We start from the raw sequence: 16564 nt of genomic DNA on the forward strand, positions 1-16564 counted from the left end.
TCCTTTAACATTCAATAAAAACTAATTCTATCCCATTTGAATGGGGGGAGGAACAATTCTGGGGAAGAATACTCAAGGTAGTTAAGTCAACATTCACCCTAACTTGGATTCCTCTAAAACCCAGACAGACTAAGGAGTTCATCTCAGGCCCCTACTCACCTGCTATCCATGGCAGATGAGCCACTGTGCCCCAATTCTGAGTTACTGGAAACTCGCTTTGCAAAATGCCAGAATGGCAAGGCTCAAGAAGTTGGAAGAGAGATTTCTAAACTAGAATCTGTATTCAAGACTCCATACTTGTACACTGGAACAGTGTAACCTAGCTTTCTCTTTCAGGTGAAAGCACTCTAGTAGCCTGGCACTGGACTCTCCATGCATCTTCAGCTGTTAAGCATCCACTTACAGCCCCTTGAAAAGTGCCAGAAATCATGTGTGGTCCCATTGCACATGGACCAGCAGATAAAGAGAAACCAAAATCACTGCCATTTCAAAGGTTCCCGTAAGGAATAAGCATGTGTTTGCAGCATTTATGAGCTTCTTGGCCACAGCCAACCTAATCAAAAACAATATTAAAGGCCATTTCTGTGAACAGATGGGCAAACTGCATATGTGCAGGCTTACCCACCCATCTACCCTCAATATAAGGTCTGATCCCAGCAACTCAGCTTCAGTACAGCTACCAACTTTAGAAATAGCAACAGCCTAAGTGTCTGGACAGGTACCTCATGGCTCTCACTTTGTTTAAGAAAAATCGATTAACTCTGCCAAAAAAAGAAAAAAAACCTAAGCTCTCCAACCAAAGTTGAACCACCGTCCCTGCAGAGTTGTCCAGGGCACACAACTCTGAAGGTGACACAACCTTCCAAACCCAAAATTACTACAAAAGAGCCCCTGAAACTGGCCAAAGAACTTGGCAGGTTGTACTAAAGTCCCCACATAACCACAAAAACCACTAAGACCCTGGAGCCACTCTCTTTCATGGAATTTTAGTTACAGTCCAAATTCTCAAAGTCACCAGAATGAAGCATCTACAGGTCTGGAGATGGTTGTGTAATGTGGATCCTATAAAGCCCATGGCACTCAGGGTAGCATTATGAAAAAGCAAATTAATATTTTAACTTTCCCCCTCTTGAACATTAAGCTTCACAAATCACTGCCTCTGAAAAGCTGTCCCAGGTTAACCCTGCCCAACTCTGACTGCTCCTTATTCTTGAATTCCTTCAGCTCATACTCTTAGTTTGGTCTATACCCATTTATAAGCTTTGCAAGTTTTCCAGATGTGTGCACATAAGCATGCTTTGCCAAGAAAACGAAATTCCTCTGAAGCAGATACTGTCTCTTTTAAGTCCCTTTCTAGTATCTAACTGGTGTGTTCACATACGGCTATTTCTTACTCCCATTTGAATCTCCAAATCCCCCTGAGCTAGAAATCATACTCTCAGCAACGAGCCTGATGTTCTACTACCCTTACCACCATAACAATGAGAAAGGCCTGGGCAACCAATGTCTGTGTCAAACCAAGTTTTTGTATTTTGTTTTAAAACAAGCTGATAGCTTTTGGTAAGTTAGCAGAACCAAAAAATTATGGTCAGGGCCATAATGACATTCATATTCCCTACTACTATGCTGAGTCAAACAGGCACTTCCAGGACTCTGGTCTATAAAAACACTTCTTGTGATGAAAACTGGTGTCAGAGTCAGTGGATTTTGTTTTTAAAAAGAAACTTTGAGAAGATAAATCTGGTTATCTCACAAGGCTACCAAAGCCACAGGCACACAACTAAAATACTTCTAAAATATTTCTTCCTCTATAAAAAGAATGTTTCACTGAAGGAACCCAGAAATGTTTTTAATCCTAAAATGGCAATTTCAAAAACAAAGACTGAATCTACCCATATAACCCTTCAGGCAGGATTTAGTGAGTCCCCAAAACATTTGGACTTTGTACTAACCCAGGAACCTGGGAGCATTAATTTTAACATATATACGTATGATGCACAGAAGGAGTCCGGTAAAAACTATACAAATAAACCCAGCCCATAAAGTGGGCTTATAATCCTGAGAGCCACAGCAAAACAGAGGCTGAGGACGACACTGAAGTTGTAGTATCTTTTTTCCCCCTTTCTGGTATTCCAAAAATGCAAACCCAACCCTAAAAACATCTCACCAAACTACAAAACCGTTCCGAAAGAACAAGGCTTTAAAACTCAAAGTCTCATAAACCAAGTTTTTGGAGCACACTTACCTCACTAATGAAACTTAGGATCTTCTTTCCAAACTTCTGTTTATTTTCACTCTGAAACTGCAATCCATTTTGAACAGGGGCTCCATGTGCCCTGAACTTAGCCTGGAGCCAGGACCATGGAGGCTTCTCTGCCATCTTTTCACTTCCAATCTCTTTTAGATCATCTCTCCTTATCTCCAAGTCTCCACACCCCCGTACTACCCCCTTTTCTATCCACATTTCCTTTTCTCCAATGTTATTTTATTCCACCGCATGAGAACAGACTAGCATTATCTTTGCTTGAAAACTGTTTATTAATTTGCCTGTCAAACATTCTATAGAGCCGTTTATATCTTACTACAGAAACCTCCTGGGTACATATTGACAGCTCAGCAAGTATTTACACAAAGCTCTGAAACATTTGGTTCCTTCACAGAGGAAGAAGCTGCTGTGTCAAGCAGAGAATTATCAAACACCTTTCCCCCTTTTATAAAGGGAAGCTTCCTTCTAGCCTACTTCTAAGATGCCTAAATTACACTTCTAAACTACTAAGCCAGAAGGAGAAAGAATGGAAATTCAGGTGTGCTGGAGAAGAGAAAGAATAGCACTTCCAGGAGCACTTGCAAATCACACCACCTAGATTAAAAAGCCAAAGGTATGAGAAAAGGCAATAGGTCTATGAAATTGACCCTGTAATGCTTAGCTTTTCCTGTTCCAGTCTCAGGAACTTTTGCTCTTCTCTCAGCAAAACTTACAGGGCAAGTTCAGGCACTCAGATTACAACCAACTGCCCAAACCAGACCTAGACCTGCCCAAACACCCGAAGAGTCTGGAGAACTTAAAGCTACCTCTCCCCACCTTCCTACCCCCCTGAAAGCAGCAGAGTGCTAATGTTATGAATGTCTACTCCCTCCCCCACCCTGAACCTACTCCCAAACTCCCCTCGTGGAGATTTTGAAGCAACTATTTTTCAAGTCTTGCTTTAATGGAGTCTGCCCAATTTTTCAATTAATGTTTAGTGTTTTAACCACCAGCCAGGTGGAATGATTAATGATAAACATAAACAGTTTTAAAGCAAAATAGTCTGGTAGGGCTTTTGCTGTAAAGGGCCACAGATCATTGTGGTACCCAACTGTTCAGAGCTTGTTCCCGTAAATCCTCAGGAGAAAACAGCCTTGAGTTCTTCAGGCCCAAGGGAAGAAAGATGGTCTCAAGACCCCTACCGGTACATGTACAGGAAGAAGTTGCCCTCATAAGTCAGGTATGGAAGCACAGCCCAATGTGTAGCATCAGAGAGGAAGAAGACCATGCAGTCCACCAACTTCACTTTACTGAAGGGAAAATAAAACCGAGAAGGTCAATGGCTTGCCCCAAATCACACAGCTTAATCTAGAGCTGCATGTGGAACCAAAGCCTCTTGCTCCTAAGTCTTGTGCTCTTTAGCCCTCACCACTATGTTACACACAACTCAGGGCGCATCAATAATGATAATGACCAATCCAAACAAGGAGAAAGCCATGGTAATCAGAACTCCATTTTAGAGACTGAGGTATCCCAGCTCACCGGCAGGAAAGAACAATTCAGTGCCAATTTATTCTGAATACCATATTTTAACACATATTCTGCTTGGTTCAGTGGCTTCTAGAATTTTGGGATTTGAAGCCAATCAATACAACCCTGGAGGGGGGTGGGGTGGGAAAGGGCCCTAACCATACTTTGTTAGCCTATTTCCACATTTTAAAAAAAGTTCACTAACCTCGCTGCTAAAGCCTACTGTAGACATCACACCCTACAGGAATCAATCCAACAGATGAATGTTTAATGCAATCCAAGACATCTTATTACAGCAGGTGCCACTTGTCACGGTTACTCTGTGTCACACACAAAGGAAGGTACCTTGCAAAGTCCTTATAGGGCCCAATACAAAGAAGCCAACCTTGGTCCTGCTGCTTTCTCTTCTCTTGCCACCATCCCAACCCCCATCACCCTTAGTTCTCTCATGGACAGTAGAGAAACATGAAGCCTCAAAACTAAGTGCCATCTCAGTGTGGTTTTCCCAGTCCCTCCTACTTGAGAGAGCTCCAAGAGTCCTGTATTTTAGCCAGCCTAGAATTTCTGCCAGTAGGCATTCCCATAATAAGCCCAAGATTCCTGTATTTGTTTCCCAGGAGTCGGAAATATCATTTGATATTTCCATAGCAAGAACTAACAGCCAAACTTCTACAATCAAATCCATCTTGACCCTGGACTACATATTCTATTTCATTTTTTACTTTGATGAACTGATACTACTCTCAAGGTACTACAGCTAAAAGCATCCCAAATAAAAAACTTCACATGAGGTTCAAGTGCATAGGTGAGCAAAAAGTATTTCATCAGTAGCAGGATTCAACACCTTGAGACACAGTATTACTTATGGAAAGCAATAAAAGAAAAGTTTGCCTGCTAGGATCTTCCCGCTCCTGTGAAAAAGAGAGCCACAATACAAACACTTAGCTAATCTTTATTTCATAAAGGCAGAGTCAAATGAGAACATTACCACCTTAGCTGTGTCAATCAATTCTCTGCAAAACAGTCTTAATCCAAGACTGAGAAAGGGACAGAGCAAGACCCTGTTATTTAAGAATGCTTAAGAATAAGGCTTCATGGTCTGACAAGAGCTTTATCCTTAAGTAGCAAAGAGGAATTCATATCAAAATCTATCCACCTACAACCTTCGTGGAGACTACCACAAAACTGAAAGTTGTACTGTCTCTTCCACAAGTGAATGCTCACCACCCCCTTCTCTGGGCATAGGGGAGTAGGCAACTGAACTGAAATTGAACAGGAACCTATGTTGTTTTAAGTGTTAGGTATGGTGATGTTAAAAGTGAATCCAAAAATTCACCCAGAGGCAGCACAAACAAGCTTCCAGACAGGGACTACATCTATTTTTCTACCATTTACTCTGCACAGAGCATAGTACCTAGCACATAAAAGTGCTCAAATATTTAATGACTGAAAAACAGAAATCACTCTATGGCAAAAGTTGGTTTTATCCCCCTCCCTCCAAAAAACAAAGTGTTTGCCTGAATATCCCCAAACCAGCAGAATTCAAATTAATTTTTGCTTTTAAATGAGTCTTGACTTACCCCAAATTATTTCTTCTAATAATTTAAGAAAGGTAAATGGCTCAGACTCCCTCCCCTCAAGGGGAAAGAAATGTAATATGTCTCTTATCCGGAGACAAGAGGATGTTCTCTTTCCTAAGACAAAACTTATCCTCCTGCACCAGAAATTCCATTTAAAATTCCCGTTTCTTGTCCAAACACAGAACATTATAGACGATGTGGAGTCAAGGCACAGAGCTCTAAATCTGCCATTTAACACAGCTTTTTTAAAAATTCCCAGCTCAAGAGAAGAGAAAAGCAGTTCTAGGATGAGGAAGGAACACAGCTAATCAGTGAACAAAATCTCATAGCAGGAAGGTACAACTGGGTACTGCTGGGGGTAGGGGGGCATGAAGAGCTTTTCCCCTCGTTCAAAAGATAGTCACTCCACAGAATACCCAATATTCCTGACGAAAACGCTTAAGAACATGAAGAGGTACTAAGAGCAAATAAAAATAAAACAGAATGCATAAAAATGTACCTGAAAGATGTCATTTCTAAGCAAATATCAAGTACCATTATAGGTTCTATCTTTATTATCTTGGAAGATAGGGGGGAAAAAAAGTGGAACATACCTTAAAATGCAAAGAAAAAAATCAGATGATCTCTATTTCAAAGCTCTAAAATGATGACAAAACAGAAAACTAGCCTTTCTGATATTCCAGGAACAAATGATAAATTTCACCAAACCAGGCCTTTAGGAGAAAGTCCCTGCAAGATCATTAAAGATGTCAGCTTCTCTTTAAATTGAGCTGCTCTCCCAAAGTTCAATTAACAAAAGAAAGTGTAAACAAGATTCAACATGTAAACAAAGAAATGAGGCCAGTCTTCCTTAAAACAGAATACTTGAACTTAATATGAAATTCTCTCAGAAAGCTTCCAGTTCTTAAAAAAAAAAAAAAAAAGTTTTCTCTTACCCCTCCCATAAAGATCCCACATTTGTCACTCAATAAAAAGCCCAGTAAAATAATTTCAATTCTGCAAAGCGAACAGGGTCAAAATTACTCAAGACAAATGCATCTTCAGAGCCATCAAAGAAGTCATTTATACCATCAGGAAAGTCACAAAACCAAAACAAACAGCAAACCCATTGTAGAGAAAAACTCGGCTACTGTTCTGACAACACAGAATCTATTTCAGGCTGCATAAAACATAACAAGCAAAATAAATCCAAGGTACAAGCAAAATGCCACTGCCTCTTCTTTTGTTTCGGCACAATGTAACAAGGGCAGCCTGTCTGGGGCTCTGCTCCTGCTGATACAGTATTGCTGCTTAAACCTCCCTCCTCAAGGTCACAGCCAATTTCAGCTCTGGAATAAAAGGCAGATAGTGGCAGCGATGGTTTGGGTTATCACTGGCAGAAAAGCAGAGTGTAAAAGTTTATGAGCTCATCAGGATTGTTGTACCATTACATCAGAGGCAATTATAAATGGCCAAGAGCAGGAGATGGGGAGCCAATCAGATCACAGATAGGATGTCAACCTAAGACCAACTGTCTCCTGGCTTTGACAGAAGGATTTTACCTCCATAATTCAAATCCCAAACCAAAGCAATCTGCACTTACTACTCCAATCACTCAGCTGTTTACCAGCACTTCCAGGGAGAAGCCCAGGCCACTGGGCCGACGGAGACTAAGACAGGAGATGGCCCGGGCTGCCCTGGGTGAACCGCAGCCGGCCTCTAGCTGCCCCCAAGCAGGCCCCTGCCCTCCCCCGAGGTACCCCAGAGCCCGAGGGGCCCCTCCTTGAAAGCACAAATGGGGAACGGCCTAGAAGAAGGCAGGAGAGCGGGCAGAGAGGAGCGGCAGGTGAGCAAAGAATTGTTCACTCAACTCCCGAGCTCCTAGCACTGCACACCCCTAACCTGAGCCCCCAGCACCCCCCACACCCTGGGCCAGGCCCTTCCCCGCACATTCTGCCCCGCACCCCCTTGAAGACCCCAGGAGTTCGAAGGGACCAGGGAAGAGGGAGAAGGGGAGCATACACCTCAGGGAAAGCCCCACACAAAGGCTGAAGGAGGGAAGGAGAGGAAGGCAGACAGGCAGCCATTTTAAGAGAAGAGCCAGACAATGGCAGCTCCCCAGCAGTGGGGGCCCCGGACTGGGGGTAGCCCAAGGCTGTGGCCTGCTCCCCGCAGCCGCCACCCACTCCCAGGACCCCGCTCGCCCCAGCCCCCTCCCCACTCAGCTGTGTACCTGCGGGGTCCGGGCGAGCGGCTGCCCCCCGCCGCCGCTGCTCCCGGGGCTCATGGGCGCGTGGTGGCTCCTTTGTTGGGCCCCTCCCGAGGCGGCTGCTGCCGCCGCCGCCGCCGCCGCCGCAGCCCCCCAGCACTGCGAGGCCATGTCCGCCGGGCCCTTGCCGGCGCCCCCGTCCTGGGGACCGCCGCCGTAGTCGCCCCCGGGGTAGCCCTGGTAGCCCCGGGCCGAGCTGGGCGATGTGAGCAGTTGGTTGAGGGTGGGGGTGGCGGTGGGCTGGGGGGTTCCCCCGCCGGCCGCTGAGGGGCCGCCTCCCCCCATGGCCCCGAAGCGCTGCTGAGCGAAGGACGAAGACGACGAGGAGGCGGAGGCGCTGGAGGAGGGAGGCGGCTTGGAGCCGGCGGCCGCCGCCGCGCCGGAGCCCGGAGTGCCACCTCTCGGGGAGCTCAGCGCGTAGGCCTGGGGGGGCGGGGGGTAGGCGCTGCGGTTGGGGTAGTAGGAGTTGTACTGGTGGTTGGGGAAGCCGTGGTCGTGCGAGTTCTGCTGGGGCCCCGCGTAGGGCTCCAGGCCCCCGCCGCCGCCGCCGCTCTGCAGCGCTGCCAGGCCAGGGCTTTGTTGTCCGCCATGTTGTTGGTGGAAGACGGCGGCCGCCGCGGCGGCGACGGCAGACGGGCTCCGGCCGTAGGGTTGCCCGAAGCCGTAGGCTGGGGGCGGCAAGGCGGCCGCGGCTGAGTGAGGAGGCGCCCCCACCCCATCGCTGCTGCCGCCGCCGCCGCCGCCGGGCGGCTCCGTGAGGTTATTGTTCAGGGCGGGCCTAGGGCCCGCGTTCCCGTTCGAGTTCTTCAGGTCCGGCTCCGCGCCGGGCCCGCCGCCGGCGCCGGCTCCGCCGCCGCCGCCACCCCCATTGCTCTCGGCCCCGTCCTGCAGCTCCTTTCCCAGCGGCTGCGGCGGCCCCACGGCGGGGCCCTCGCTTTCCTGCCCGGCGGCTGCCTTCATTTCCCCGCGCTCGGCCACTGCCGCCGCCGCCGCCTCGCCCCCCGCCTCCTCCCGCTGCTGCTGCTCCGCTTTCTTCAGCTCCGAGGGCGGCGGCGGCGGGTTGCCCAGGCTGCTGGCGGCGGCGGGGGCGACCTGCGCGGCCATGATCCCCGCTGTCTCGTCCGCGGAGAGACCCGGCCCTGTCTTCGTCTTCTCCCCCCCTCCCACCCCGCCCCGGGGCCGAGTCCCCCGGGCTGCCCTCCCCACCCGCCCGGGCGGGCCTCGCGGGGCTCCGCTGCTGCGCGGCGCTCGCTCGCTCGCTCCTCTCCCCCCCGCCCCGCCGGCTCAGGCTCCGGGCTGGCGGCGGCGGAGGAGGAGGAGGCGGCGGCGGCCGAGGCGCCGGCGGCTCAGCTGCTCCCGGCTCTCTAGGCTCGGGACCCGGCTCTCCCGGCTCATTCCCCCCAAGCCCTTGCCTGGGAATGAGGGGGGCGGTGGAGGCTCCGCTCCCCAGGGCCTGGCCCCGCTGTGACTCTCCGCTTTCTGCTGCCGGAGAAAGGAGGAGGGAGGGAGGGAGGGAGGCGAGGGGGAGGGGGCGGGGAGGGAGGGAGGGAGCGGGGGGAGGGGGACCCGGGACGGGCGGGCTGGAGGGCGCGCGGCAGCAGCCCCGGCGCCGGGAGGCAGAGTCGGAGCGCGGACCGGGCCGGGCGCCCTGCCTCCCCTCCCCGGCCGCGGCGCGGGCCGAGGCTGCTGCGCGGCAGCGGGCTGGCGAGCGGGCGGGCGGCCGGACTGAGCGGCTAGAGCGCCCCACTCTCCTCCGAGTCCCCCTCACTCCGACACGAGGCTCAGCACTGCCATTTTACCCAGCGCCGTCGCGGCCGCCTGGCAAACCCGGAACGGAGCGCGGAGCGGGCGCAGGCCATGGAACGGACTCGCTCCCTTCCCCTCACAAAGGAGGAGGGGAGAGAACGAGCCGCGGCGCCGGCAGGCCCTCTGCCGCTTTCGCTCGGCAGCGCCGCCGCCGAAGGCTTCGGGGAAAACCCGGCCCGGAGCCTGCGCCTCTCCGGAGCCTGCGCTGCCTCCCTCCTGGCGTTCCTATCCGGGTCGGTCCCCTCCAGGCCGCACCGAGGGGAGCGGGCAGCGTGAACTTTACTCGCGGCTGTAAAATTGGCCTGAGCCCGAGACCGCGGCCGCCTCGGCCCAGGCCTGACCCCCTGGCAGCGGGCCTGGTCTCTTGGCTGCTGCTTAGCACCTCTACAGCACTTTTCTTCAAAGCCTTTTACAAACCCGCTCTTAAAGACCCAGCTGAGTGAGCGAGCAGGGCCTTGCATTTTACCCCCCTTTGCAAAGCCCAACGGAATGAGGGGTCATTGTTCAGACTTTTCGTTTTCCCACTCCTCTCCCTCATTAGCCGGACCTCATAAGGCCCTGGGGGCATGAGGTCCCATTATCCCCATTTTATAGAATTGGAAGACAGAGGGGAAGGGACTGCCCTGTCAGAGGGCACAGGAGGATGATTTTAAAAAGTACCCTGCCTCCCCGTCCACTTAGCCTTAAAAAAAAAAAAAAAAAGCGATCAAGTCGTGTCATATCCAACAATGGGATCAGGATATAATAATGGGTTTGAGATCAAAGCTGATCATCTCAGCCTTGGATTATCTCGACACTAACATAAAATGTTCACCACTGAAGCTACTTTGGGGGCATATGACAGCCTTCTAGCAGGAGAACCCAAGCCCAATCTTTTCCTCTTAAGAGAACTTAGAGCACAATGACCATAGTCCCAGTCTTCAAAGACAGTACCTGTAAGACTGTGAATAGTCGACAGAAGAGGCTCCAGGGACTGGAGGAAACCGAGTGTTCAAAAGAACCAGTGCAGAAAAGGGATGGCCGCATGGAGAGAAACCATTTTCTCCTTAACTTAAAGAGAGAAAAGGGGCAGTCTCACAGGCCACTTGAAGAAATGGATGTAACCAAATTTGTTTTCTATCCTCCAGTGTAAAGATTCTTCAAAGTTTACTATTATATTCCAAAAGATGCCAATTGAGCTAGAGACATACATAGAAAACACTAGATCCACAGCCCTACCAAATCCCAGCAGCAACCTTTTCCTCCTCAAGCTGACTTGGAATGCTCTGACGTGACAGGGCTACAAAAGCCAGAGGGGATTCCAGCTCCTTACCAGGCCCAAGGCTGCCTTGGGAGAGGTTCAGGCCAGTGTAGTCACTGGACACCAGGGCCTCTTTTCCCCTCAGATTTTATAAATGGAGACTTCATAGCCACAGATCCATTATCTTAGAACTTCCAGATCCTGCAGGCCCTTTGGACAAGCTCTGGTCATGCCACTGGTCACCGTGAATAATTCCAAAAACCTGAAGTCATTCCTACTCCAAAGAAAACTTAATATCATCTTACACTAAAAAGGCAAAACCCTCCTGTTAATCTAAGCCTGGTGGGGTTTTTTTCCCCTCAAGCCAAGAACCAAACTACTAGGCTCTGACTGACTGGAATGGGCCAGTGCCCTCATTTCACTCACAGTCCTCAGGGGCAACTACTCTCCCAGTGCATTAGGTCCTCAAAACAAAATTATAGGCTGCCTCATAAATGGAGCTTGGCTATTTAATCAACTGCTTCTGAGCTGGCAAACAGTCCTGAGTCCTGCACACAAATGAGGAATTTTTACATGCAATTACCCTGCCATTTTCCTCAGAGCTGGAGTGTAATGGGAAACCTGGAGCCCAGTGAAAATCTGGGAGCCAGAATGGATTTGTCTCCAGAGAAAGCCCTCATCCCCTTTTTTTCAATGGCTGTGAAATTTGGAAAGTGCCAAAATCCCTTTCCTACACGTGGGCACGCTGTTTTGAAAACAGCCACCATTTTTATCTAGCAATAAGGTAAAGTGCACAATGATCTATCCAAGTGGATAGATTTTTGTGCACTTTACCTTATTGCTAGATAAGGCTGGAGGAGGTAATGTGGGATTTTTCCTTTACCATTTTTTAAAAAATCTCAGATCCTTTAGGGTCCTCTTCCACCCCTGCCTTTAGAGCCCCATGCCACTATCCCAGGGACTGCCGAGTTGAAGGGAACTTTCTTAGAAACTGGCCCAACAGCTTTCCCTAGGGGCAATGGCAGCGGGAAAGGGGGGGGAGGGGAGGAGCTGGGCACGTGGCTGGCCAGAGCTCCAAGACCCAGGTTAGGGGCTGCGGGTTCTCCCCGTGGAGTTTTCTCCCCCACAGCCCCACTGTTTTAACCCCACACCCAGGCAGCTCAGGAATCCCGGCGCAGACTGCAGAACTAGGACTAGGACAGCGCTACCCTCACGAAAGCGCCTCAGCCACCAACAGCCTGATGGCAAATATGGACTGAATCGTTGACATGGAAACCGGACTAAAGTCTTGCTTGCTCCCTCACAAGAGAGTTCTTATCGCCATCCCCGACCGCACAGCACTTGGCAAACGTGGACTGGATCTCCCGCCCAGCGGATCAGGCGGAGTTTCTGCGCTCAGCTTTAACTCCAGCGGCTGCGGCAGCCAAGGAGGGGGGCAGGGCTGCCAGGACAAACCGACTGAAAATGGCAGAGTATGTGCTCTCATTTTATCCAGCTTCTACAGTGTGCACGGATTGGGCCCGAAAGTAAGGGAACAACCTATTAAAATCCACGCAGTCAACTGCAAAATGTGGAACCGAGGCCTGGAGGGCTTGCTAAGAGACGGAAACGTTTGCTGGGAGGACAGCCCTTCCTTTCTCGCAATTTGCTTCTCCAAAGTGTCCGAAATATAAAACTCAAAAAACGAAAGATCGGGCTCGGCTCTCTCCTTTCCCCACTTCTTTCGGGGGAAGACGTTTTAAGCCCCGGGATCCTAGTGAGGGTGTGCCTCGGTTCTGAATAAGGCGCGGGGAACCGGTGGAGCGCCGGGCTGCGGGCCCCACACGCGTCCCCGCCGCGGCAAAGCAGGAGACACCCAGCGGAGCTCTCCCCAAGTGCGAACTGGAGCTGCGAGTTTGAGCAAAAGGGCAACTATGTCAGTTGACGGAAGCCAGAAGCAGAGTTCAAATCCTGGCGTGGATTTCCGTCTGGAACTGCCTGCTTCTTAAAGTTTGTAACTCCGTGTTCAGAAACAGCCCCAGCGGAGGCTTTGGGAGCAGTGTGAAAGTCTAGCACTACCATCTGACAGCAAGCAGCAAAACTTTGGGCTGCATATTAAGCGAGGAAAGTGGATTGAAGCGAGAGTCAAGGCAATTCATTATATTATCGGCTCCCAGACGGGAGCTGTAAGATACGAACTGGATCGCCACGGAGAAAAATGGAATGGAGTCTAAATGGCGCTCAACAGCTCTTAGCGGTAAAATTGTGCCTGCCCAGCACCTAGAATCCTGAAGCAAGCAACTCCAGAGGCATCGAGCTTGGCGGGCGCTCAACAGATGCTTGTGTAGATGCTTTCTTCCACTCATCTCAAAGTTTTAAAATAATTTGGAGGAATTTACATTTAGAATAATAAGGAACACATTTTGAGAAATGTTCATTTCTGAATGAGGCTTTCTTTTTTTCCCCTACCAGAAGAGTAGCTCTGCAAAAATACCTTAGGGTGTAAATCAACTTGCTTTTTTTGTACCAACATAAAATGAGAATTACCCTCACCATCACCTCCCCAAAACCTAAAATCAGAAATAAAATAAAAGATCCAGGCTGGTCTGGTTTGTGGCAGATTTCAAACAAAACCTAACAACCCAGATTCAATCTAACATGAGGAAATAGGTACCAAGTCTCACACTGTAATATGTACCTTTTCCTTATCCACCAATCTCATTGGCGAGCTTGCTGACTATTCTTTTGGAGAAGACAGAGTAAAACTTCTAACAATATTTTAAAAGACAAACAAACATACCTGAACTGGAGTTTTATAAAACCACTGGGCAGATCAAGAATTTGGACATTTCTGCTGAGCCTCACTGAAGGTTTATATTCATCAACTGATACAAAAATAGTATATGAAAAATCTACTTGCCAAAAAGCTTGAAAGCCACGTTAGAGTCCACCAGAAGAGAAACTGAATGATTTTGTATTTGGGACTTATTACACTAAGTTGTTTTTCAATTTGGAGAGCTAAATACCACCAATATTACCAAGGAAAGATAAGGTCAGCAATCTTAATATTGAGGGCTATTGCTCAGGAACAGGAAAAGTCTGTTATCTTTGACTTCCCATATTAAACCAATGTAGGCTGCTTTTGTTTTGCTTTACTTTAAAACCAATCTAGGAAAATTTCACACATGTAAAATGATTGTAAGGGAAATTTTTGAAAGTTGAGGGTAGAAGAGAAAATCCGAAGGAAAATAAAATATTCTAGGTGGGTGTTTATTTCAGCCCTGATTGCATAAAGCTTTCTTGTACTGCCATTTTACTGAGATAGGAAGAAGAGTCAGTGAGTGGGGAAGTTTCTCGTAGCAACTCTGGAATGGATCTGGAATGGAGTCTTTTTCTCCAACACAAGTTCTGTAGAAGAGAGTGGGAAAGAGAAGGAAAAATTGTGTGAGCACTGACAAAATGGAGGGAGGCAGGCAGGCAGTCCTGTAAACCCGGATGGGAGGCTGAAACAGCAAATGTGCCGCCTGTTCTCTGCAACACAGCTACCTCAAGAGAATACTCCAGCATGATCATCCGGGCTTTTTATGTAAGAATCAAAGAAAATCCAAAGGAACCTATTAGGCATAAGACAGGAAGTGAATGGCCCCTAAGGGAAAGCATTCTGACTAGCTTTAATAGAATTGAAACCCAACTATCCCTACAAAAAGAAAATGGCTTCTTCCAAAGATAAAAGTGGACCAAACAAAAAAGTGAGCTGTGATCTACTGTAGTGGTAGTGTTATGGCACTCCAGTGAAATGCAGAACTTACCAATGACACCAGAGGAAAGCTGCCATGAAAAACTCCAGTTGGTTTTGGCACTTTTCCAAATTATCACTTTCTGCCTGGAAATTTAACAACTTTGGATTCAGAAGCCACCAGAGGGGCTAGAGGGCCGGGACCGGCAGGTTAGTGCTCATTGGCCTACCCTTCCAAAGATACTACTGGAAACCTGTGTACAAATGTGTTGTTGTTCTGCCAGTCTTGCTGTGGAGGGAGAAAACAGGAGACAAAGGAGAAACAACCCAACACACTTCATCGCGCCTATCCGACAGGCCACTGAAAAACAGCACAGAACCTCCCACCACACACACATACACATACTCCTCTCTACCACAGTGTGTTTTCATTAATAGAGTCCATCCACACACTACACTCAAACAAAAGAATACACAATGCCATACAACATTAGGCACGATTTTTGCCCCCAACACCAAGACCAGGATGTAGATTATACATTGCTTAAATGTGAGGTCCCTTTTGACTTAGAACAGTCCAAGAGCTCATTTATTTTTTTTTCCCCAACCAACCAAAGCTACCTAAAAATATGGATACTCTGTCCAGCAAAAAAGAGTGGATGGCTAATATCGTGTTTCCCCTTTAGCCCAGCTAAAGTTAGAAGTCCAAAGTATTCTAGAAAAGGAGTATTATAGTTGACTCCACACCTACTCTCTGTTTTTTTATGAACTAGCAGCCAGTGTTTCTAAGATGGAATCATAGGAGAGTTGGAGTACTACATGGCCTTCAAAAAGATCTTCTCTAGGAAAAAACTTAGAGGTAAGGAGGTAATCCTGATTGGCTACTGAGGATTTTTAGTAATCCATCATTAGCACAATTTGTAACTGATTGTGGAGAGGTTAGATAGAAACCATTTTTATAAACTTAACCAAATACTATAGATCAAGGGCACTCAGTTTCCCCCTTGAATACTCCCCTTTCATGATGAGGCAGCTTTACCCTATGCACCTGACCTTCATCAGCAATCCTTGCGTTGCGTGTGCTATTCTGACCCAATTCACACCAAAATGGGTCTTCTGGGGCTCAGAAATCTTGTGAGTATATTATTCTTTCAACTAGAATGTAATAGCATGACTATTGCTAATAATAAGATCATTCCAAAGCCATATTTATATACTTCACTCAGTACCTTGTTCCTTGCCTTTTTTGTTTTTAGGATTTTATTTACTTATTTGAGAAAGAGAGCACAAGTTGGGGAGGGGGGACACAGAGGCAGAGGGAGAAGGAGACTCCTTGCTGAACAAGGAGCCCGATGCAGGGCTTGATCCCAGGACCCTGAGATCATGACCTGAGCTGAAGGCAGACGCTTAACTGATCCACCCCGATACCCCTCTTGTTCCTTGCTTTAACTATCTCCTAGAAGACTTATTAATACTATGTTTGGCATAGACATTATTTTTATTTTTTTTTATTTTTTAAAGATTTTATTTATTTATTTGACAGAGAGAGACACAGCAAGAGAGGGAACACAAGCAGGGGGAGTGGGAGAGGGAGAAGCAGGCTTCCTGTGGAGCAGGGAGCCCAGTGCAGGGCTTGATCCCAGGACCCTGAGATCATGACCTGCACCAAAGGCAGATGCTTAACAACTGAGCCACCTAGGCACCCCTGGCATAGACATTGTTTTAAAAAAAGATTTATTTATTCATTTATTAAGATTTTATTTATTTATTTGACAGAGAGAGAGAGAGAGAGAGATCACAAGTAGGCAGACAGGCAGGCAGAGGGGGAGGGAGAAGCAGGCTCCCCGTTCAGGTTCAGCAGGGAGCCTGATGCGGGGCCTGATGCGGGGCTTGATCCCAGAACGCCGGGATCATGAGCTGAGCCAAAGGCAGACGCTTAACGACTGAGCCACCCAGGCGCCCCTTATTTATTTATTTTTAGAGAGAGAGCACAAGTGAGAGGGAAAGGGAAAGAGAATCTCAAGCTGACTCCACGTTGAGTGCAGAGGCTGACGAAGGGATCAGTCTCACCACCCTGAGATTTCCAGAGCTGAAGCCAAGAGTTGGATGCCACCCAGGTGCCCCTTTGGCATAGACATTTCTAAAGTCCCACAATAAAACTCACAGGACGGCCTTGTGATAACAAGAGTTCTAGGACTAA

The 16564-nt window shown here is 48.3% G+C and overlaps 1 protein-coding gene across 2 annotated transcripts in view; it reads right to left on the bottom strand.

Moving 5' to 3' along the window:
- The window catches only part of ARID1A (AT-rich interaction domain 1A), a 67079-nt gene extending 58303 nt beyond the window's left edge, over positions 1-8776 (bottom strand). The window contains exon 1 of one of the 2 annotated variants that reach the window (XM_025856786.2): positions 7568-8776. In XM_025856786.2, the coding sequence (XP_025712571.1) occupies positions 7568-8707 (1140 nt within the window). In that variant the 5' untranslated portion in view covers positions 8708-8776. The remainder of the gene's footprint in view (positions 1-7567) is intronic. The other variant, XM_025856787.2, reaches the window with a different exon arrangement.
- Positions 8777-16564: the final 7788 nt, after the last annotated feature.

Source organism: Callorhinus ursinus, unplaced genomic scaffold (genome assembly GCF_003265705.2).
Source record: "Callorhinus ursinus isolate GAN/ISIS: 27379988/994484 unplaced genomic scaffold, GSC_fseal_2.0 scaffold18, whole genome shotgun sequence".
NCBI lineage: Eukaryota > Metazoa > Chordata > Mammalia > Carnivora > Otariidae > Callorhinus > Callorhinus ursinus.